Here is a 25,525-nt window from a genome sequence, read left to right as displayed (position 1 = left end):
AAAAAAAGCATTATACTTCCTGATTGAAAAACATATTAAAAGCTACAATAGCAAAAACAATGTGATACTGAGACAAAGACATATAAACAGATAAAAAAACAGAACACAGAATGCAGAAAAGAGCACTTTTGTGTATGATCAAATGATCTTTCAGTTAAGTCGCCACCAACACACAGTAAAGATAATCTTTCAAAAAATAATGTTGAAAACAGGTTATTTACACTAATAAAGCTGAATTCTTTCCTTGAAATATATACAAAGAATATTTGAAATAAAATATTTAGAAATTTAAAAGTAACTAACAATCTCTTAGAAAAAATATAGGAAAAAAACATGACATTGGTATTGGCACCATTTTCTTTTTTTTTTTTTTTTTTGGAGACGGAGTTTCGCTCTTGTTACCCAGGCTGGAGTGCAATGGCGCGATCTCGGCTCACCGCAACCTCCGCCTCCTGGGTTCAAGCAATTCTCCTGCCTCAGCCTCCTGAGTAGCTGGGATTACAGGCACGCGCCACCATGCCCAGCTAATGTTTTGTAGTTTTAGTAGAGACGGGGTTTCACCATGTTGACCAGGATGGTCTCGATCTCTTGACCTCGTGATCCACCCGCCTCGGCCTCCCAAAGTGCTGGGATTACAGGCTTGAGCCACCGCGCCCGGCCACCATTTTCTTAAATAGGGCATTAAACGCATGAGCAACAAAGAGAAGAACAGAATAACTGAACTACACTATACTTCAACATTTCTGCACATCAAACAAAACATTCAAAAGAGTGATGATGCCTCCTAGGAAATTGGTGAAAATATCTGTAAATTACATGTGATAGGAGTTAAACAACTATTAAAACTGAATTATAAAGTTGTATAACTTAACTTAGAATTTTTGTCAAAATGATATAAATGCAAAAAAGCATTTGAAAGGATGCACAAAAATACAAATTTGTAGACAAATGCATGAAAATCACAATGCAAACAGAGTCCTCTCACACCCATTATTACAGCCACTATCAGTTTTCTAGAAAACACCAAATCGATTGATGATGCAATGAAAATAAAACCCATGTTAATTGTTGGTGCAAAATAAGAATGCAACCATTATTTACAAATGTTATAATGTTCCCTCAAATACCTAAAAATTGAATTATTATTAAATACAGCAATCCCACTTATAGATCTATGTCCAAACTATACAATGCAGGACCTGGAAACATATTTGAACATTTATGTTTATTGTACCAGTATTCACAAAAACCAAAATGCTGAAGCAATCCAGGTGTTCCTTGATTTATAAATATATCATTAAAAGGTAACATATACATACAATAAAATATTAAGCCTTAAAAAAGAAAATATTGTCACATTTTAAGATAAATGTTTAGAGTATTATGTTACCTAAGATAAGCCAGTAACAAAATGATGGATACTGTATGATTCCACTTATTTGAGATATCTTAAGTAGTCACACTCATAAAAACAGAAAGTGGAAGGGTATTTCTCAAGGGCTGAAGAGAGGGTAAAAGGTGCAGTTATTACTTAATGGGTATGAGGTTTTAGTTTTACAAGATGTAAACCTTTTAGAAGTATTTTGCGTTAACAGTGTGAATGTACTTAACATGCCTGAAATGCACAACTTTTAAAACAGGATATCACTGTGTCACCCAAGCTGGAGTACAGTGGCAAAATTATGGCTCACTGCAGGCTCAAACAACTAGGCTCAAGTAATCCTCCCCATCAATCACCCAAGTAGCTGGGATCACAAGTGCACACTACCATGCCTGGCTTAAAAATTTTATGTATGTATCTATGTATTTATTTATTTATTTTTAGAGATTGGGTCTTCATATGTTGCCCAAGCTGGTCTCCAAATTTTGAGCTCAAGTAATCTTCCTGTCTTGGCCTCTCAAAATCCTTGGACTACAGATGTCAACCATCACCATGCCTGGTCCTAAAATGTCCACTTCCATGAATTTAAGATGGTAAATTTTATGTTATGTTTTCACAACTTTTTTAAAAGAAAAACTAAAAAAATGCAGAATTACATATCTTTTCAAAAATTATCTTCAAATCACAAAAGTGCTTCTCTCATGCAAAGAAAATATATATTCATTATTAAAGACATGGTGAAAAGACGATTTCCATGACTACTCACTTAGATATAAGACAATCACTGAAAATCAGCTAAGAAAGAATATATACAAAATAAGGCATAACCAAAACTGGGGTCATATTTGTAGATAAAAGCACACATACATATATAACATGATTGTGATAGACACACGGCTGATTAATCTTTTAATTAAACCCCATGTTGACTTAAAGTGTAGAGAATTATAAAATGTCTAAAATTATAATATGTAAGTAAAACAAGAAGTCAAAATAAACTGATGTTTAAAAACCTACACTAAATAAAGCACTAATATGAAACTGCAAAACAGTAACTAGAGAAATGTTTACTCACAAAATCTGGTTTGCAATATTCATGTACCATTAAAAAAGAATTTGTCTAAATAATTACATATTTGACTGTGACTGTGTACTCACAGAAAGCAGGTATTTCAAATCATTGGCATGCACTGTATAGCAATAAAATTTCAGAAAAAAGTATAATTAAAAAATTCTAACGAAATTTATAATAAAAGTTTATAAGAAACTAGTAATTTTTAAATGTTTTAAATATATGCTATTCTTACACAATATAAACTGCTGTCATCCAACTTTAGAAGCAAAACAATAGCCTTACATTGCTAAACTTAAAAATTATATTTTGTAGAATATGGTTAGCACCTCATATAAAGGCAAATATTTAGAAATTAGTTATGTTATTATTCAGGTATATGCTTAAGAAAGTGGATAAAAATCCTATAATTCTTTTTTGTAAACTTTAATTTATAAATAACATCAACCATAACATGTAAATTATGCATATGTCCTAAATCTTCAAATCTAAAAAGTTTGAAAAATTGAAATAGAAAGTAAAATTTGAAATAGAAAATAGAAAGTAAAAATGTATAGGGAGAGTGACAACAGTAAGGTGGAAAAATAAAAGGTGCCCTATTTGCTTACCATCCCACAGCAAGAAAATTTATCAGCCATCCCTGACAAAAATGTCTTTATGAAAGAGCCAGGCAGCATGGCTCACACCTGTAATGACAGACACATGGTGCATTCAAGGTTGGGGATTCAAGACTAGCCTGGGTTATGAAGCCAAAACCCATCTCAAAAATAAGTGCCTTTAAGAGAGCTTTGAGGTCCAGAGAGGGTGTTGTGAGACTCTGCTAAAGTCTAAGATTGAGGAGTGTTCCTTTCAGAAGGCAGGCCCTCATTCAGGTGGAAAAATATAGGACCCCTGTTCTAGGCTACAGATCCAGGAAATGTCCCACTGAATTTGGTCCCACTGAGAATTCTGAACTTACTCTGTAATCATCCCAAACTCCTCCCAGCCACAGTCTAGGTGAGATCGTGCCCTTCCAGAGGCCTGGAACAAGATACACACTTATAGCCACATAGGCCTGCAGACCTCATTCTTCACTGTGGTTTCTGAAGCAGTTCAATGACTCATAGAACTCTTTGAGTCATAGTTCATGGCCAGTTCTGCCTACACAGGAACCCACACAGTGACCTGAAAAAATTCTGTCTGGTATTCAGTGAAAGCCATACTCATCCACATTCTGATACAAAGCCTACCATATGTAGACCCAATTACAAAATCCTGCCCTACTGTCTGCCCTACAGAGCAACATCAAGAAAAACATTCAGTCTGTTCCAAAATATAATGGAAATTACAACTACCCAAGCCCCTGTTAATAAGTCAAATAAAGGTGAGCCCTAGTGCAGACCCAGCATCCTTGTGAGCAAGCTACACCTCTCTCCTCTACAAACCCAGCAGGTATTGCATCACCCTGAGAACCCAACAACAACAACAAAAATCTTTAACCCCTGAAACCAGTTTATAAAAACTTAAAGAGGTGTCTGCTTCTTCAAATTCAGAAACCAATGCAAAACTATACTGTACCCACTGTAAATGCTTTCATTTTAATATAGAACTGGAAATATGTGGCAGAAGAATTAGTCAAAAAAAATTTTTAAACTCATTGAAATTGAAGACAAATGAGTAAAAACTTGCTGCTTGTAGATCATATGCTGTTATATATAAAAAATAAATTAGCAAAATATAAAGTTAACGTACAAGTTACGATTCCATACACTTAAGGCAAACTGATAGAGAAAACAATCTTATTTACAATAGCATTAAAATAACAAATTTCTGAGAACAAATTTAAAGGAGGTTAAAAAAAAATCTTTATAATACAAATATATTAATAAAATAAAATGGAAAAGATACAAATAATTTTTTTTTTTTTTTGAGACAGAGTCTCTGTCACACAGGCTGGAGTGCAGTGGTGTAATCTCGGCTCACTGCAGCCTCCACCTCCTGGGTTAAAGCAATTCTCCTGCCTCAGCCTTTTGAGTAGCTGGGATTACAGGCATCTGCCACCATGCCCAGCTAATTTTTGTATTTTTAGTACAGATGGTGGGATTTCACCATGATGGCCAGGCTCGTCTCAAACTCTTGACCTCAAGTGATCTCCCTGCCTTGGACTCCCAAAGTGCTGGGATTCCAGGTATGAGCCACTGTGCCTGACCCACACAAATAAATTTAAAAATATTTTATCTATAGATTGAAAGAATAAATACTGTTAAAGTGCCATATTATCCAAAATAATCTGTGGATTCAATGAACTCCCTATCAAAATTCCAGTGGCATTTTTTTTACAACAATGAAAAATAAAATCCTAAAATTTACATAAAACTACAACAAGCCGGGCGCGGTGGCTCAAGCCTGTAATCCCAGCACTTTGGGAGGCCGAGGCGGGTGGATCACGAGGTCAAGAGATCGAGACCATCCTGGTCAACATGGTGAAACCCCGTCTCTACTAAAAATACAAAAAATTAGCTGGGCATGGTGGCGTGTGCCTGTAATCCCAGCGACTCAGGAGGCTGGGGCAGGAGAATTGCCTGAACCCAGGAGACGGAGGTTGCGGTGAGCCGAGATCGCGCCATTGCACTCCAGCCTGGGTAACAAGAGCGAAACTCCGTCTCAAAAGAAAAAAAAAAAAAAAAAAACTACAACAAACTTTGACTAGCCAAAGCAATCTTGAGGAAAAAGAACAAAGCAGAGGGACATCATACTTTATAATTTCAAACTATATTTCAAAGCTATAATAATAAAAACAAGATGGAATGTGCAGAAAAGTTAACCAAAAAATGGAACAGAAACTACTAATCACACATATTTCAGACATGATCTAGAAAGATAACCTAAAAAATAGTTTATCATAGAGTTTCTCAAAATTATGCAGATATTCATGTGTCCCCAGAACAATGGAAAATCAGATTGTGCAGTATCTTATATGCCATGAAGAGGGCTTTCGCTCTCATCGTAAACTTGAAGGAAGATCACTGATGGGAAAGTAGAATTTTTAGAGAATTTAAGAGCACAAGAAAGAAGATGCCCCTACCTGAGAGCAAGAAAAACAACAACAACAATAACAAAAACTGAGCTTCCCAGAAACTACTTCCTCTAGAACATAGCTTCCCAAACCCCATGTCAAGAACTGGCTTTCTCTTTGAACTCTGGACCTCTCATCTGTGCCATCTGTTGTATTCACTTTCACCTACCTGGGGGTTCGGCTACCATCTCCTGTCTTTTCCTATTCCAGGGCTCTTTTCCTTGCTCCAAACAGGTTATCAGGTGAGGCTTAGAGACAGCAATACCTGTTTTATTAAAAATAAATAACATAAATCTTGCTCATATTCTCCAATTACTACCCTACTAATGTGCTCAGTAAAGAGGATGTCATAGCATATTCTAGGAAATTAATCCCAAATTACTAATTTATAACAAATTTCTAAATATTTAGAAAATACTTTAAATTTTGTAAGTCTTTAATTTCACTATCCAGCACTATTGAATAAAAAATTGGTGGTGGCAATTAAATTTTAAGGTGTGGGCAACAACATTTTATGCCACCAAATTTCTGTAATTATCACTAAGCTAGAGTGAAGGATACCGATCAGCTCAGGAATGTGGAAAGTTCAGGTCAAGATGAAACGTACCAAAGAAAGTTTTTTCTACATGGACAAATATCAAAAAATTTCTTGAAAACAGGGATCTGACACTCACTTATAGAAAGCATAAACTACCACAAGTTATACAAAAAAAGAGAAATAAAACGTTTAGGGCATATTAGGAATTCTGTGTTGAAGTTATCCTCACCCAGGAAGGCCAGATTTCTGTAGTTCTCAAACATCACTTTCCTATATAAATTCCGTTGTGCAGTGTCCAGGCATTGCCATTCCTCTAGAGAGAATTCTATGGCCACATCCCTAAATGTCAGTGGTCCCTGAAAAAAATACACACACATACATATTTACTAAATAACCATGGGCAGAATTTTTATTTTGGCTCAAGATAAAGTAAAACAGTATAGAAAACTGATTCTGACTTACAGGAGTGACTGAAATGATCCAATAAAATGAATTTCAACATGGAAATTTCTCTACTGTATTCTTTGACTCAGATCAAAGAACAGCATAAGATCCATAACAGCAGTGTATATATGATACTTTTTTGAATGATAAAGTATAAAAGAACATGAATACAAACACGTAAATTTTTGAGCGCTATATTTACATTATGCAGAATGAGTTGTGTATATTTTTAAGATGGAAAAAATGTGCTGAGTTAGAAGGTACCTCTCAAATTTTAATGTGTACAGTAAACTGGGGATCTTATTATGCTGAATGTTTTTTAGAAGATCTGAAAGTTTGAATTTCTGAATTTCTAACAAGCTCACCAGTAATGCCAATGCTTTTGGCCCAAGAATATTTTGTCAAACATCCAGTAAGTAAAAGAGCCTGTGTTTTTCCCAGTTTTTCTGGCTGTAAACAAAGATGAGAGCCTTCATTTTCCAAAGACATATATGCAAATATAACCTAAGGAAAAAAGGCAGCTGCCAAATTAAATGTGATGGTTTATGCACATCAGCTGCATAAAGATACTTACTAATAAAGAGAAAAGTGATTAACTCTATAGGAAAAAAACCTGTCAGAGAGCTCTTTAACCAAGTCAGTCATTAACATCAACTGCACTAGGAACAAATTTTTATGATGTGCTGATGCACACAAAAGATCACGGCATCATTGCTGGAGTACTGCTCCCCAAAAGTAAAATATAATCTCAATTTAACCATAAAGAAACATCAATTTTATGCAAAGTTCAAAATACAGACATCTCCTATTTACTGTACTATTAAATAGTGATTTTAAGTAGTCCTTCAGCACCCTAGAGAGCAGGAATCTCCTAAAAAAATTTTTCAGAACTTTCTGGGTGATAAATGCAATTCTGTTTAAATAAGCATTTTCTTAATCTCTTTCTGCACAGAGCTAATGGAGAACACAGATAAATCCTCAACATTATATATTCTCCTTCTTTACTAAGGACCTCCGAATTTCCCCAATAGAAATCTTGACTATCCACACGTTCCATAATTAAACAGTACCAAGAAAATATTTTTATAATACTGCAGATTATAAATTCATAATGAGAATTTTGCATGGCATATAAGAATCCATGATGTAGAAAATGTAAACAAAGCTCTGGTATATAGGAAAAATATTTTTCAGAGACCCTTAACTATTATAATGAATTTTTAAAGTAATTGAAACTAACTCACTAGGGAGGAAAAGATCGAGTAGAGAAGTTTGCAAGTACTAAACGCATGGCATTCCAGGAGGAGGAGTGGACACAGCTCTTGATCTGAGACAGGTTTAAGTGAAAAAAAGAGCCAATTCTTCCTCTTTCTCTTCCTTTTTTGGAATTCCTTCTCAGATGAGATTCTCTGGACAAATTACACTTGCATCTTGAGAATATGCCTCTGAAGGTGTCAGCACCCCATTTACCTGGTAATACCACACCCACAGGCAGAAAACCAAGACCTGCAGAAAAGTCCACCCACTTCTGTCCCTTTTACAAGAGATTCAGGAACAATGAGATGCTCCATGAAGATAAAAATATAATTTTCACCAGGCACAGTGACTCACACCTGTAATCCCAGCACTTTGGGAGGCCAAGGCAGGTAGATCACCTGAGGTCGGGAGTTCAAGACCAGCCTGACCAACATAGAGAAACACAGTCTCTACTAAAAGAAATACAGAATTAGCCAGTGTGGTGGTGCATGCCTGTAATCCCAGCTACTCAGGGGGCTGAGGCAGGAGAATCGCTTGAACATGGGAGGCAGAGGTTGCAGTGAACCGAGATTGCACCATTGCACTTCAGCCTGTTAATTGTTAATTGGCAATAAGAGCAAAACCCATGTCAAAAAAAAAAAAAAAATTAAGTTTCTCCTTTCTTGTCCTCAGGTGCCCTCCCCTGGCACAGACACCAGTAATTTTTTCTACAATAATAGCAATATGAACCACATTGACCTGTCTCAACTAAACCTGAACAAAATAGGCCCTTTGACCAACCTTCAATGCAAAGGTAAGAACTTAACTCTTATGAACGTATCTTGAACCCCTCGTACTTGATTCTGTCCTCATTTTAGAGTCACATGAGGCCCTTACTTAGCACAATATGATGCTGCCACCAAGAACAATTAACAGAACCTGTGGAAAGAGCACAAGTAAGAGTTCTTGGCCACGTAATCCTAATTAGGGCTGGGCTGATAACCATTTAGCTAAGCATTGCCTCTCAAGCTTTAATGACCTTATAAATCACTTGATAATTTTGGTCCCACTCTATGTAATGTCACTCTGCAAGTTTGAAAAGGGTTCATGAATGGGTGTTTTAAATCAGTCCCCTGTCAATGCTGATGTTGCTCTTCCTGGGCCATTAGCATTAGCTGGAGAAAGCTGGCACAGCACAGAATCCCTTAAACTCAGCTCTCCTGTCACAACACAAACACAACCAATCTCCATCCTCAAGTATCATATTCTTTGCTGGTCCTTTAAAGTTTAGAGAAAAAACAGAAGATAGTAATGTTTGAATAAGTCTGCATTTGAAAAACGACATGTACACATGCACTAGTGTAACGTTGATTAAGCAGGTGCTACATCCTCAAGCGTTACAGAGCGTTGTGCTGGGAAAAATACATTATTTGATTTAATCCTGATAACACCCTGGAGTTGGTACAAGGTGTTCAATAAGTCTCAGGATAAAGAGCCCAGGATTTTTACTCTTCTGTTTCTCTGTCATTTATTATTTTTTTAATGTATAAAACAAAAGCTAAATATAGACAGATCAGAGGGATACAGAAGTTTAATGTAGTTCAGAAAAAGTTTTATTGTGTTTATATTTACTTTTTTGTGACTTATGGAGCAACTACTGAATCTGCAGTAACAGAAAACAAGTGGCTACATGGAATGTCTCAGCAAGTACTGGTTTTAATTAAAAAATTAAAAGCTAAGGCCCTAAAATAAATACTTAATTTTTCCCGTTTATCTGCTTCTGAGTTTCAGGGAATTAGGGGCACCAGCTCTAGAAAGGCTGCAGAACTCACCAGCCAAAACTAATTTCTTCTAATCAGTATCATCAGTTCGGTGAGGCAAGATCCACACTGGCGTCAGACCTAAATAAGGCCTCCAAAAAGGGGGACTCTTAACAGAACTGGGGCAGGGAGTGAACCCTATGTAGAATTCTGCTCTCTACGCCACTAGGGTATTTCCAGTTCTGATTTTTTTAGGTTTACCTAAGAGAAACTTAAATCACAGAATTTGTGTAGCTAATTTTTTTTAGTCACTGCCATGTCAATTTTCTAACATATACTAATAAGCAATTTAAATACATTCCTTAAGGTTCTCTAGGTAATGTTATCGCAGATAAATATGTATTAATAGTGTGATATTGTGCTGGCCTAGAGCCAGAACCAGAGCAAAACTATTTTATAAAATGCAAAACTGTTTTTAGATAAGTTGAAATGGCTGCCCCATTCTCCTCACAATAACTGCTAGCCTTGGCTACTGTAAATAAAACTGCTAGTTTGCTTTGCAAACTAGCCACTATGTAAAGCTGCTTACCTTTTCTTATCAGTAACTGCCAGAATTGCTAGCCTTTGCTTACCAGCAATTGCCAGACTAAGCAGCCCAAGCTAGTTCCATCCTGGCTCCTGTGACTTGTAATAAGTAACTAAGGTCTGTGATTTCCACCTTAACCAGATAATGTGTAAACAAATGTTTATCTTGACTTCTGTAAACCACTTAAGTAACAAACGGAATGACAAAAGTCCCCTGGCCCTTGGAATGTCCGGAGACCCCCACCCTCATCTCTGCCCAGGAGGTAATTTACAGAATCCACTAGCCCTTGAAATGTCCGAAACCTTTTCATCCCCATCCCCGCCCCTCACCCCCACTCCCAAGGTGGTTTTTCGGGTATAAAAAATCGTGGCACCCTCCTTTTGCCACCACAGGTTGGAGAGACGTGAGTCCTCTGTGGTCGCCGGCATAATAAATGACCCTGCAATCTGGCATACTTTTGTCTTGTGGTAACTTTTTACGCTCGGTCCAATACAACAATAGGAGGGTAAAAAAGAATACAAATAATAACAACTCTTCTGTTCATAAATATCCCTTCAGGTGATGGTATCAAAAGTCACAATATAAAGTGGCCAAAATAAAGGCCGAGTACTTTTGCACACATCTATACACTGTACCAACCATATCATGCTTCATTTATCCAATTGCCAGTCTAGACTAACAGTTCCTGCGTGGTAGGAACCCTGACTGCTCCAACTCTTTTCTCATGGCCATATAAAATAGAAGCAATTAGTTTATCTATTTGAGTCCCCAGACCCTTTCCTTTTTTTTCACCCAAGTACCAGGAAACTTGAACTCTCGTCTGGGTACAAACCAAAGACGTCTCTCATGTGAGGGGAGGAATAAATGCAAAATGACTCATTTCTCTTATACTGAGACAGAAGCAGAATTAACCACTCTTGTGAGCCTGACATCGTTCTGCTCTGGACAACCTCAAATGTCTCAAAGATGCCTCGATGATGGTGAGAGGGTTCCCAGTAACCCTGGGCTGATGACTCAGCATGATCCTATGTAAAAAATGAAACTGCCCTGGTGGAGCTCCAGAATTTGGATCATCTTGTCCTGATGAGTTAGTTCTTGGGTTAAGAGGAAGACAAGAATACTCTACTCCAGTATCACATGTTACAGGTATAGCTGTGGTCATAGATTTGGATACTCTGTGGACTTGATCTCTCACTCCTAAGATGCTTGTTTACACTTATGGATTCTCCCATGAGCTTCTATGTACACCTGGTGTCTCTCACATAACTGTAGGTCACTGAACAAGATCTGAAAAGCTCAAGAAGCCACAATCTCAAAAGGGAACTTTAAGATGTCTATGTTGACATCTCACAATGCAGAAAATGCCTCCTGTTGGTTTTCCATACATTCTCAATCCAAAGTCTGGCCCTGTCTTGTAAATCTCAGGCAGAGGCTAGACCTTACCTGCAGATTCTAGGTGGGATCAAACTAGCTCTGTATTCTTGGGTGTCACAGCAAGTAGGGTAAAACCAAAGGAGAGATTCCCTCATAGAGGCTACTCTAGCACATTCTAAATGATATGCCTACCAAAAAAAAAAAAAAAAAAAAAAAGATGTGCCAGGCACGGTGGCTCATGCCTGTAATCCCAGCACTTTGGGAGGCCGAAGCAGGCAGATCATCTGAAGTCTGGCGTTTGAGACCAGCCTGGCCAGCATGGTGAAACCCCATCACTACTTAAAAAATACAAAAATCAGCTGGGTGTGGTGGCAGGCACCTGTAATCCCAGCTACTTGGGAAACTGAGGCAGGACAATCACTTGAACCCGGGAGGCAGGGGTTGCAGTGAGTTGAGATCGCACCATTGCACTCCAGTCTGGGCAACAGAGTTAGACTCCCTCTCAAAAAAAAAAAAAAAAAAAAAAACTGATTACTAATTGGCTATACATTGTTAAGCTGTACGGTGTGGGTTGTAGTGTCCGGTGTGAAATTATTAGTTTAATTTATAGCTACTTGTGGCAACAGCAAGCAGTTTTAAGAGATAAATCAATAGCTAAAAGAAGCAAGAAAGACATAACTGTGATCTCATTTTAATGTCTCTTTGAGTCCTACAACTAAATGAACTTACACTTCTCAGAAGAAATGTTTTATTTTTTTTCCAGAATCTCAAGGCCTAGATTCAGAATCTGGGGCCGCAGATTTAGGTCCTGAGTAAAGGGAGTAGTAGGTGTTAAAGGCAGATTTATGGGCATTTTAGCAAGACAAAAGAGAAGGCAGACATTCTCATTTCTATTCAATGCATACATGTTACTCTAAGTTTGTGAGCCTCAAGGTCTCTGAATCAGTTTCAGGTCTGAAGGTACAAGAGTCACTAAAAGAGATAAAATGGTTAATTGCTGCCTGTGAAATTTGGTCTAACCTCTTTAAAAGTGACTGTACAGGACTACAGATATCAAACAGATAGAGACACAATTCTACCTTCATATTTAGAAGAAAGCATGCATTTTGCAGCACAATTGTGAGTTGACTGAAGCCTGAGAAAGAAAGTTCCATCTAGATTAAAGGTTGGTTGGTAACTTATATGTTTATGTCATGTCTGGTAATTCTAAATAGTTCTTGGGAAATATAATTAAAAGGCAAAATTTCTCCAGCCCTAGCGGAACTCCACAATGATAGAACAGAAATAAAACTGTTTTATTACACAATTAAACCAGAATGTGACATGCATCAAGGCCAATCTGCTTTGCAGCAAATTGCAAAAACAGAAAGATGGTCACCGTAACTAGCCCACAGGGAGAAAAGTTTACAGCCCCATGTCATGCATAGTTCACCCTAAATTCACCGGGTGATTGGGGAGGCCATCCGTATATGCTAATTTGTTATATATAATTACAAAATAAACTTTTAAGATCTTCAGGACAGAGAGTAGTTTTACAACATAAAACCAGGTGCCTGCTGAAGGTAGGCTCTCACTCTCCCACAGAAACATTTGAATAGGGCACTATCATTTTGGCTATTTACATTTTGAAGCAATAGCTCTCTACTCCCTGAGGACTCGGCTGTAGCACTTCTGCTTGCCCTCTCCTGCTGACTGGAGTCCTCTCTTGACCTCTACCCTCTGCCACTGAGGTACAGCCATAAATACAGGGTTAACAGCTGGCTGGTCACATCTCACATGAACCCCAATTGCCACAGCAGCACTCCAGAGCTGCAGGAGAGTCTGCAGGCCTCCTGGGTAGGACTGCACCTTCACAATAATGGGAAAGGGAACAATGTTTCAGGCGCAGTTTCTATTTATAATGGTGACATGGAAAACGTTCTGCTGGATTTCCACCATGAGTCTGGATAGAGACAGCTCCAAGAGTCCTCACTGTGACAACCTACCTCATTCACAGACACTGTAAAATGCTAAAATGGCTTCTGAAACAGACACTCCAAGCACTGGAGAGAAAAACAGCTCTCAGTCTCACCCAGATTATACTGAGAGAAAAAATACGCTAAATGTATCTTGAGAAAAAACTCAGATTAGACATAAGATTGATGAAGTCAGCCAGAAAATACTTCCCTGTAAAATATTTCTCTCAGGCCCAGGCACAGTGGCTCATGCCGGTAATCCCAGCACTTTAGGAGGACAAGGCGGGCGGATCATGAGCTCAGGAGTTCGAGACCACCCTGACCAACATGGTGAAACCCCGTCTCTACTAAAAATACAAAAATTAGCTGGGTATAATGGCATACGGCTGTAATCCCAGCTACTTGGGAGGCTGAGGCAGGAGAATCATTTGAACCCAATAAGTGGAAGTTGCAGGGAGCCAAGATCATGCCACTGCACTCCAGCCTGGGCTCACGCCTGCTGTAATCTTAGCACTTTTGGAGGCCGAGGCGGGTAGATCATCAAGTCAGGAGTTCAAGACCAGCCTGGCCAAGATTGTGAAACCCCATCTCTAGTAAAAATACAAAAATTAGCTGGGCGTGATGGCACACGCCTGTAGTCCCAGCTACTCGGGAGACTGAGTCAGGGGAGTCGCTTGAACTTGGGAGACGGAGGTTGCAGTGAGCCGAGATCACACCACAGCACTCCTGGGCAACAGAGTGAGACTCCGTATCAAAAAAAAAAAAAAAAAAAAAATCTCTAAATACCCAAAATACACAGCTACTGTCACCATGGGAAATATGACCATTATGAAGAAGGGAGCATATTCTCAGCAGAATTTATAAGGTTCCTTTATCTCTGCTGCTCTCTTCTCTTTTAGCCACTGAATGGGGGATCTCCATTGGAATATATCTGACTATATGCACCAGCACTTTTCTTTTCTGAGATGGAGTCTTGTTCTGTCAGTCTGGAGAGTGCAGTAGCATGATCTCAGCTCACTGCAACCTCCACCTTCCTTAAAAGGTTTTAAAGCAATTCTCCTGCCTCAGCCTCTAGAGTAGGTGGAATTACAGGCACCTGCCACCATACCTGGCTAATTTTTATTTTTAGTAGAGATGGGGTTTCCCTATTTTGGCCATTCTGGTCTGGAACTCCTGATCTCAAGTGATCCACCCACCTCGGCTTCTCAAAGGGCTGTGATTATAGGCATGAGCCATTGTGCCCAGTCACCACCAGCACTTTTTGATAAAAATTTAGAATCTGATTTTGTTTACATAGTGGAATATATCTGAGCGTGCAACACAGCTAAGAGGAGAGCTATTATATTTTTTTGGTGGCTACATCACTTGTGTTTATTTGTCCTTTTATAGCAGCATTCTAACTTACTGAAATGAAAGATATTTAAATCATGCTTACTTATAGTTATCCCTACTGGATAAAGTAATATGAATGTAAAACTAATATCTACTGTAACAATCTGGTAATGAATTTTACTTGGAGATTAGAGACAAGTATCTAAATATAAATAATTCTAATGTACTGGTCATAATGTATGTAGAATTTGAAAATGTTTTAACCATAATTCAGTTAAAACACTTCATATTTTAAAAGTAGGAATAACCATATTAAAATGACTAAGGGATTCATTCAAAGCAAATATTGTGGTCTTATATTATTGTAGAAAATACTTTCTAATTTATATGAATGTTGGCCGGGCATGGTGGCTCATGCCAGGAATCCCAACACCTTGGGAGGCTGAGGAGGATAGATCACCTGAGGTCTGCAGTTCGAGACCAGCCTAGCCCACATGGCAAAACCCTGTCTCTACTAAAAACACAAAAATTATCCAGCGCCTATAGTCCCAGCTACTTGGGAGGCTGAGGTAGGAGCATTGCTTGAACCTGGGAGGCGGAGTTGCAATGAGCTGAGATCCTACAACAGCACTCCAGCCTGGGCGACAACATAGCACTTCATCTCAAAAAAAAAAAAAAAAAAAAAAATGTGTGTGTGTGTATGTGAATGTAGGTTGTATACAAATACTGCACATAACAATGCTAATTGTTCTGAAGTAATAAACAGAAACCAAGGTCCAACTACAACTTGACTGTTCAGTTATATATTGAACCATTTATTTAGCTACATCTAGGGTAATATGATTTACATATATTTCAATAAAGCAGAGAAAAAATATACATATAATCCAAATGCTTTAAGAAAAGAGAGATGAGGATAACAGCCTCTCTTATGTTCAGGTAGGAGAATAAAGCCTTTTATTTTTATTTTCTCCTACAACAGCCAGGCCTTTAGACATACTCTTGAATCCTTGAACATCTGAATTTCAGCAGATACTGGATTGAGGCCATCTAAGGAGTAGCCTTGGGCACACTGTGTGCACTTGAAAGAATGTTTACAGGGAGGAAAAGCAGAATACAGGAAGATACTATTAAAAAAAAAAATCTATGGATGCACATGAATAAAGCAAGTTCTCAGAGGCCTATGAAGAGTCTTAACTTAGTTTCTGACACAATAATAGTGGGAGACTACAACATCCCACAGACACTGTTAGATTATTAGGGCAGAAAATTTGCAAAGATCTCAGGACCTAAACTCAACACTTGGCCAAACAGTCTTATAGAACTTTTTTTTTGTTTCACTCTTGTTACCCAGGTTGGAGTGCAATGGCGCAATCTCGGCTCACCGCAGCCTCCGCCTCCTGGGTTCAGGCAATTCTCCTGCCTCAACCTCCTGAGTAGCTGGGATTACAGGCACACGCCACCATGCCCAGCTAATGTTTTTGTATTTTTTAGTATTGACGGTGTTTCACCATGTTGACCAGGATGGTCTCGATCTCTTGACCTCGTGATCCACCTGCCTCGGCCTCCCAAAGTGCTGGGATTACAGGCTTGAGCCACCGCGCCCGGCCTTATAGAACTCTTAATCTAAAAGCAACAAAATATTTTGCTCAAAGCCATAGAAAGAAAAAAAAAAGCAACATAATATACATTATTCTCATTACCATGTGTCACATACTCTAAAATTGACCACACAATCAGAAATAAAACAATCCTCAGCAATTCCAAAATTACACCAACCACACACATAGACCACAGCTTGATAAAAATAAATTCAATGCAAAAAAACAAACCACAAACAAACAAAAAACACTTGAAATGATACAAGTGCATGGGCATTAAATCACCTAAGCCTGAATGACTTTTAAGTAAATAATGAAATTAAAGCAGAAGTCAAATTCATTGCAAAAAATGAGAACAAAGATACAATATACCAGAATCTCTGCAACATAGCTAAGGCAGTGTTATAGCACTAAATGGTCACATCAAAAAGTCAGAATGATCTCAATTTAAGCACCTCAGATCATAAATAAAAGAATGAGAGAAGCAAGAGCAAACCAACCCCTAAGCTAGCGGAAGACAAGAAATAACCAAAATTAGGTCTGAACTGAAAGAGATTTAGATAGAAAAAAATACAGGCCGGGCGCGGTGGCTCAAGCCTGTAATCCCAGCACTTTGGGAGGCCAAGGCGGGTGGATCACGAGGTCAAGAGATCGAGACCATCCTGGTCAACATGGTGAAACCCTGTCTCTACTAAAAATACAAAAAATTAGCTGGGCATGGTGGTGCGTGCCTGTAATCCCAACTACTCAGGAGGCTGAGGCAGGAGAATTGCCTGAACCCAGGAGGCGGAGGTTGCGGTGAGCCGAGATGGCGCCATTGCACTCCAGCCGGGGAAACATGAGTAAACCCCCGTCTAAAAAAAAAAAAAAAAAAAAAAACAAGAGACCAAAAAATCCAGGAGTTAAAACCTTTGTAAAAAGTAATAAGAAAAACACACCACTAGCTAAAATAATAAAGAAATAAGGGAAGGTCCAAATAAACACAATTAGAGGTAACAAAAAAAGATACTACTACTGACCCCACAGAAATACAAGTAACTATTTAAGTCTACTATGAACACTTCTATGCACTTGAACTAGAAAATCTATGATCACAAACTAGAAAACAGAAGTGTCACGATACAAAGTAAATGTACAAAAATCAGTAGCATCCCTCAACATCCACAACATTCAAGCCAAAGACCAAATTAAAAAAAAAAAAAAAAAACCCCCACAATAACCACAAGAATAATAAGATGTCAGCTGGGCACGGTGGCTCATGACTGTAATCCCAGCACTTTGGGAGGCCAATCATGAGGTCAGTAGTTCGAGATCAGCCTGACCAACAGAGTGAAACCCGGTCTCTACTAAAAATACAAAAATTAGCTGGGTGTGGTGCACACACATATAATCCCAGCTACTCAGGAGGCTGAGGCAGGACAATAACTTGAACCTGGGAGGTGGAGGTTGCAATGAGTCAAGATCATGCCACTACACTCCAGTCTAGGTGATAGAGCATGACTCCATCTCAGAAAAAAAAAAAAAAGGATAGTAAAATGTCTGGGAATACAGCTCATCAAGGTGGTGAAAGAGCTCTATGACAAGAATTATAAAATGCTTCTTAAAGAAGTCAGAGATGACACACAAGCCAATGGGCAGCCATTTTATGCTCACGGATAGAAAAGATCAACATCATTAAAATACTGCCAAATGAAATTTACAGAATTAATTTAATGCTATTTATTTTATTTTTTTGATACTGAGTCTCGTTCTGTTGCCCAGACAGGAGTGCAGTGGCCAAATCTCGGCTCACTGCAGCCTCTGCCTCCCGGGTTCAAGCAATTCTCCTGCCTCAGTCCCCTGAGTAGCTGGGACTATAGGTGTACGCCACCATGCCCAGCTTATTTTTGAATTTTCAGTAGAGATGGGGTTTTACCATGTCGGCCAGGCTGGTCTCAAACTCCTGACCTCATGTTCTGCCTGCCTCAGCCTCCCAAAGTGCTGGGACTACAGGCGTGAGCCAACACACCCAGCCAATTAATGCTATTTCTATCAAACTACCAAAAACATTCTTCACAGAACTTAAAAAAAAAAAAAAAAAAAAAGATTTTAAAATGTATATGAAACAAACAAACAAACAAAAAACCCTGAATATCCAAGGCAATCATAAGCAAAAAGAAAAAAACAGACGGCATTACATTACCCAACTTCAAACTGTACAGAGGTACAGTAACCAAAGCAGCATGATACTGGTGCAAACACAGACTCATAGAACAATGAAACAGAACAGAGAGCCCAGAAATAATGCCACACACTCACAACCATCTGATCTTCTACAAAGCTCACAAGAGCAATGAAGGAAGAATTCCCTATTTAATAAATGGTGCTGGAATAACTAGGTAGCACTATGTAGGAGATTGAAACTGGATGCCTTCCTTACACCATATTGAAAAAAATCAACTCCAGAAGTAAATACCTAAATGTAGAACATAAAATTGTAAATAAAACTTTGAAAGATAATTTTAAAAATACCTATGTCAATTGGATAAAGAAAATATTATTGACATAGGAACTGGCAAAGATTTTATGATGAAGATACCAGATTCAATTGCAACAAAAGCAAAACTCGATAAATGAGACCTAAAGAAACTAAAGAGCTTCTTCACAGCAAAGCAAACTGTCAATAGAGTAAACAAACAACCTACAAAATAAAAAGAAAATATTTGCAAACTATGCTTCTGACAAAAATCTACTATTCAGAATTTATAAGGAATTTTTTTTAATTTACCAAAAAAAAAAACTCATTTAGTAGGCAAAAAAATATGAATAGATGCTTTTCAAAAGAAGACATACTTGTGAAACAAGCATATGAAAACATGCTCACAACTAATCATTAGAGAAATGCAAAGAAAAATCACGGGATACTATCTCGTGATACCAATCAGATACTAATTCTGATACCAATAATAATGATACCAATCAGAATGCCTATTATTAAAAAGTCAAAAACTGGCCGGGCGCGGTGGCTCAAGCCTGTAATCCCAGCACTTTGGGAGGCCGAGGCAGGTGGATCACGAGGTCAAGAGATCGAGACCATCCTGGTCAACATGGTGAAACCCCGTCTCTACTAAAAATACAAAAAATTAGCTGGGCATGGTGGTGCGTGCCTGTAATCCCAGCTACTCAGGAGGCTGAGGCAGGAGAATTGCCTGAACCCAGGAGGCGGAGGTTGCGGTGAGCCGAGATCGCGCCATTGCACTCCAGCCTGGGTAACAGGAGTAAAACGCCGACTCAAAAAAAAAAAAAAAAAAAAAGTCAAAAACTAGGCTAGGCACGGTGGCTCAGGCCTAGGATAAAAAACGCTGTGGGGAAATTCCTGAGGGTGGTGTCTAGCCCTGGGAGGAGTGTGGACACATCAATTTCTAGGGGGTATGTTTGTGAGTGAGTGGAAATCCTGGGGTGGCAGCTGTGGAAAAAGAGGCTCTGTTATCAGAGCTAATTTCTTCTAAGTTTTCAGTCCACTCTCACAGTGGGAGGAGACCTGGAATCACAGGACAATGGGCAGTGTGACAGCCTGTGTACAGGAGATCAGAGCCTCCCATTGTTCAGACACCCAGAGTTCCATTCCAGGCCAGGCCTCTGTGATATCTGTCTTCTGGCCCCAAATCTGTAGATTGGTGAACACCAAGCAATTCTCCAACACCAACTAGTTGTCTAATATTTGAATTCTGACACCACCCAGCATCAGCACAGACGCTGATTCAGGGCTGAGCCCCACAACACTGTCCTCACTGCAGATGCCAGTCACAAACCCCAAAGGCTCATCTATGCTTCTAACTACTGTTTAGAAATTGGAAACTCTTATAAACTCCCTCCAATTATATAATATGATGGAGCTTCTCACAGAACTAAACAAAACACTGTAGTTATGTTGACTAGTTTATTATAAAAGATACACCCAGGAAAAGCAAAAGACCCAAAAAGTCAATGGAAGAAAGGTATAGGATGACAAAAAATTGAAGTGGGGAAAGATGAAGCACATGGATACTCCTGGTAAAAAGCTGTGATTAACAAAATTCTCCATCCTTTGGGTTCTCCAGGAACAGTTTATGGAAAGAAACCCCCTTCCCATTATGACTTAGATGGTGGGTGCTCTTTTCTTACTTGTCACAGCCGGAAAGAGACTCCGCACATTTTTTTCCTTATAAAAAATTAGCTGAATTTGCCTTCAATTTTCAAAATAAAATACTTTTAAAATCAAACTTTACTTAAGTTTCTCTCCTTCCCACAGGCTTCTGAATGTTGAGCTTCCTTCAGTTTGAGCCAAAACAGAACCCCATTTTATGCCCCTCCTAAGAACGTGTTGACTTCAGGGTAAAACATTTGCTAATCTAAAATCTAATTTTTTGACCCTCAATTTGCCATTCTCCACCCACTTTCTTTTCATCTTGTTTGCTTCTTCCTACGAAAGAAAGCCCTTGTCTGCCTAAACTTTGCAATCTTTATAAAGATTTATAGGCCGGGCGCGGTGGCTCAAGCCTGTAATCCCAGCACTTTGGGAGGCAGAGGTGGGTGGATCACGAGGTCAAAAGATCGAGACCATCCTGGTCAACATGGTGAAACCCCGTCTCTACTAAAAATACAAAAAATTAGCTGGGCATGGTGGTGCGTGCCTGTAATCCCAACTACTCAGGAGGCTGAGGCAGGAGAATTGCCTGAACCCAGGAGGCGGAGGTTGCGGTGAGCCGAGATCGCGCCATTGCACTCCAGCCTGGGTAACATGAGTGAAACTCCGTCTCAAAAAAAAAAAAAAAAAGATTTATAGTTGGTGCTTCTTCCTTTGGAATTCAAGTATTTTTTTTTACATACATCTGTGTTTTATTTTACAAGGTCTAGAAACTACCTCAAAACAGTAACAACTTCATCTTCAGTAAGACCCTGCCAATCCCCTTCCATCTTAACCTTAGCTGCATCTGCCTGTGGGTCCCCAGCTTGCCAGGGCTCTGTAGCTTCTCTCAGAATAAAGGCTTCTTCTACGGCTGGGGTGAGAAGCCTGGGACATCCACAGCAGAGGATCTCCAGAAAGAATTGAGCCTTTAACAGCCTCCTTTCGCAAGCTCAATTTATCAGCCTTAGCTTCGAGCCACTTGGCTCAAGCTTTAATTTTCACGTCTGAGCTATTTACTTGGCTTTTGAAACTAAGAGTTAGTAAATCCAGCAAAATAACTCAAACACAGTGTTCATAGAAGGGGAGGACTTTTTAAAAGATGCTTATATTTTACATCTCAATAAGAAAAGCAAAAGTATTCCTTTAAACAATAAATGTGCTGTTTTATTATTTCCATTAAAAATTATGAGGTAAACAGTCACATGGAAACACTTCTAGAAGGTACCAAGTTTCATCTCATAAAATTTAGCATGAAACTCAGAAATCAAGATAACAGGGTATAGACTAGAAATATTCACGGTCACAAATTTACCCTTCGAAAACAGGAACTAATGTTTTTATGAATCTTTGTAACTTCACCAATTATCTACCACATTTTCTTGTGGAAATATATTCTTTTCTTTTTTATCTTTCTTTTTTTTTGAGACAGAGTTTTGCTTTTTTGCTTAGGCCTGCTCCCCTACTCCCACCCTCCCGGGTTCAAGAGATTCCCTTGCCTCAGCCTCCCAAGTAGCTGGGATTATAGGCATGCGCCAACACCCCGGCTAATTTAAGTATTTTTAGTAGAGACAGGGTTTCGCCATGTTGGCCAGGCTGGCCTCGAACTCCTGACCTCAGGTGAATTGACCTGCCCCCATCGGTATCCTAAAGTGCTAGGATTACAGGCCTGAGCCACTGCACCTGGCCGGAAATGTATTTATTTTCTAAAGCCCAAACGGAAAAGAGATTTCCTCTATTTTCTAGCATTCTAAAAGTTAAAGCTAGGAATTCTGTTTGAAATTACCCAGCTAAGGCTGGGTGGTGGCTCACGCCTGTAATCCTAGCAGTTTGGGAGGCCAAGGTGGGTTGATCACCCGAAGTCAGGAGTTTGAGACCAGCCTGGCCAACATGGTGAAACCCCGTCTCTACTAAAAATACCAAAATTGGCTGAACATGGTGGTGCATGCCTGTAGTCTCAGCTACTCGGGAAGCTGAGGCAGGAGAATCTCTTGAACCTGGGAGGTAGAGGCTGCAGTGAGCCAGGATTGTGCCACTGCACTCCATCCTGGGCAACAGGGTGAGGCTTTGTCTCAAAAAAAAAAAAAAAAAAAATAGAAAAGAAAAGAAAAGAAAAGAAAAGAAATTACCTAGCCATAAAAAAACCACCCGTGACCATTACAAAACTCAGTCTGGAAAACAAAATAGTAAATGAGAAGTTCTAACAAATAGAATACACTTAGATATCGATTTTTTTGAAACTCACCTCTTTTATATCATTTGTAAATATTTTCTTACCTTTTAATTTCCATTACAAATTTTTCACTATTTGTCTTTCACTATTTTTTAATCATATTTTTCCCTATTTTTCTGCACCCCTTAGAGGATCCAAAGGGCAGAATTATTTGTATTTTTCCCTCAACACCAGCATCTGATTGACCAGAAATGTGTCCCCAAGAAATGGAAGCTTAATTGGGTGAAGACAATCTTAATGTCTCAAAGGATCAACTTTCCACTGGTTGAGTACATCAGGAGATTCCTCTCAGCCCAGGGCATCCACCTACTCCCTTGAGAGGCTACACTTCGTACCTCAGGCTGTCCTATGGAAGAAAATGACCCAGGAGCTGATACTCATTAGACATTCTAGCAGACATAGCCATGGTGGGTATCATGGTTTATTCCCAGACAGTACTGAAAGCCAAGACCAGGAAAAATCTGATGGATGGTTGAGGACACATCACCCTATAAAGCTTCCAAAGGGAAACCCTGACCCTCAAAAATTCTGATAAGATGTCTGTGCCACAGGGTGGGTGGCTCACGCCTGTAATCCCAGCACTCTGAGAGGCGGAGGCAGGCGTATCAAGAGGTCAGGATTTTGAGACCAGCCTGGCCAACATTGTGAAACCCCATCTCTACTAAAAACACGAAAGTGGCCGGACGCGGTGGCTCACGCCTGTAATCCCAGCACTTTGGGAGGCCGAGGCGGGTGGATCACGAGGTCAAGAGATCGAGACCATCCTGGTCAACATGGTGAAACCCCGTCTCTACTAAAAATACAAAACATTAGCTGGGCATGGTGGCGCGTGCCTGTAATCCCAGCTACTCAGGAGGCTGAGGCAGGAGAATTGCCTGAACCCAGGAGGCGGAGGTTGCAGTGAGCCGAGATTGCGCCATTGCACTCCAGCCTGGGTAACAAGAGCAAAACTCCCGACTCAAAAAAAAAAAAAAAAAAAAAACACGAAAGTTAGTAGGGTGTGGAGGTGGGCACCTGTAATCCCAGCTACTTGGGAGGCTGAGGCAAATAATTGCTTGAATCCGTGAGGCAGAGGTTGCAGTGAGCTGAGATCGTCCCACTGCCCTACAGCCTGGGCAACACAGCGAGACTCCGTCTCCAAAAAAAAAAAAAAAGATCTCTGTGCCTAGGGAATATAAAAGGAAAAGAGGCACAGGAATGCAGTGTCTGGGGATTAGTCTTTGCTTTTTTCTTACAGAAAATTCTTACAAACAGAAAACAAATCTTTTAAAAAGCACCATCCAATGATTTCTCAAAAAATTAATTACAGTATCAAAAATGTACAATAAAGGATAAATAACTAATAATGCGAATTAGGGAGAAGAAATTGACATTTGAAAATGTCAGAATGTGGAAATTTAGTATTTTACTGCAAGTCAGAGTTAGGCTGGAGGAATGCGGAATGGGGAGCAGTCTTGAGAGTCTGCTTGGGGACACAGGTGAAAAAATGCACAGGGGAAAATTAGTCCCCTGTGGAGTGTGAAAATAATTAAGTGGCAGGCAATTAGACTGAGGTGGCTCCAGTCCCTAGATTTCTCTTTTTAGAAAGAGCTAACTCGAATACACTGTTTTTTGTAAATTATTACACTGGGGGAAATAAAATTCACGCTTAACCAACCGTAAGCTGCCAAGCACCCTCTGACTACATAATCAGGAAATCTGCACCCTGATCTTACAAATTAAGAAGCTATGTAACTGCACCTAACGTATTAATTGAATTTGGTTTTATTCATCGCACACCTCTCTGAAGTCTTTCCTTCAAGCCCCTCCCATGGACCACAAACTACAAATCATAGCCGGGTGCTCTGTAATTTTTGAACCACACTTCTATTACATTTTTAAATATTTTTCCAGTGACTTCCATGAATTTTTAATAGAAAAAAGGAGGGACTGGGACCCCATGGACCAAAGCTCTTCCCATTCATGAACCCCGCACCCCGCGTCAGGATTCTCCCCGGACGACCCTCCCGTGGTCCCCGCACAGCCGGGGAGAGATGCGGCGCTGCGGGTGCAGAGCTGCCCGGAGAGGGCTCCAGGCCAGGGCAGAGTCGCTGCGCAGGGAGGAGACAGGACGCCCGGGGTCCGGCTGTCAGCCGCCATCTTATGTCCGAAGGGGACTGAGGGCCGGGCTCGCCGAGGAGAACTCGGGCCGCGGATTTTGGAGCCGACTGCGGGGAGGCCCGAGTCCCGCCAGTCACTTCCGACCAGTTCCAACCAGGCCCTCCCCCTCTCCCGGGATGTCGGACCCGGCAGGCTCACCATTTCTAGGCTTCAGGGGTTCCCGGCGTCTTAGCTGTGCATCTCCCAGTACCTGCGGGTAACCGGGCCACGGAGGCCGGGCCTCCAGGAGCAGAGGACGCAGCACTGAAGAGAAGAGCGGGCGCTCCGGCTGCAGCCGGAGACAAAGGCCCCGCCAAATCCGGAAGCCAGCCTGTCCGCTCCAGCCGCGTGCCTGATTGGACAGTTCCCAGAACAGCATCTCTGATTGGATGACGTTTAGGGCCCCACCCCCGAACGCCCTGAGTGACAGAAGGTGTGCTCAGCTGCCGGGCTGAAAGAAAGAAGAGTGTAATCCAAGCGGCAGCCTTCTCCGGCAGGACTTCCTCCCCGAGCTAAGCCAGCTCCACCCCAGAGGGTATTTGCATATAACCTTGTGTATAAGGTCGTGTGCTTTTATAAATAATATATTATATGGCTATTCACATATGAAAATAATGCAATAACAATTATTTAAAATGTTCCGATTTTATGAGCTCTCTGGCTTTTCTTCTTTTG

General features: G+C 39.9%; 1 protein-coding gene across 4 annotated transcripts in view; it reads right to left on the bottom strand.

The window, feature by feature from the left end:
• LOC116540901 (zinc finger protein 680) overlaps positions 1 to 25,190 on the bottom strand; it is a 68,442-nt gene extending 43,252 nt beyond the window's left edge. For all 4 annotated transcript variants that reach the window (XM_032264711.1, XM_032264709.1, XM_032264712.1 and 1 more), the window contains exons 1-3: positions 25,010 to 25,190; positions 6,276 to 6,402; positions 5,678 to 5,773 (exon numbers count right to left, since the gene is read on the bottom strand). In XM_032264711.1, the coding sequence (XP_032120602.1) occupies positions 5,678 to 5,773; positions 6,276 to 6,402; positions 25,010 to 25,012 (226 nt within the window). In that variant the 5' untranslated portion in view covers positions 25,013 to 25,190. The remainder of the gene's footprint in view (positions 1 to 5,677; positions 5,774 to 6,275; positions 6,403 to 25,009) is intronic.
• Positions 25,191 to 25,525: the final 335 nt, after the last annotated feature.

The sequence above is a fragment of the Sapajus apella genome, unplaced genomic scaffold, assembly GCF_009761245.1.
Source record: "Sapajus apella isolate SASKATOON/1434 unplaced genomic scaffold, GSC_monkey_1.0 scaffold146, whole genome shotgun sequence".
In the NCBI taxonomy this organism is placed as follows: domain Eukaryota; kingdom Metazoa; phylum Chordata; class Mammalia; order Primates; family Cebidae; genus Sapajus; species Sapajus apella.
The sequence above is the reverse complement of the archived record's forward strand: the minus strand, read 5'-3'. Positions and strand labels throughout refer to the sequence as shown.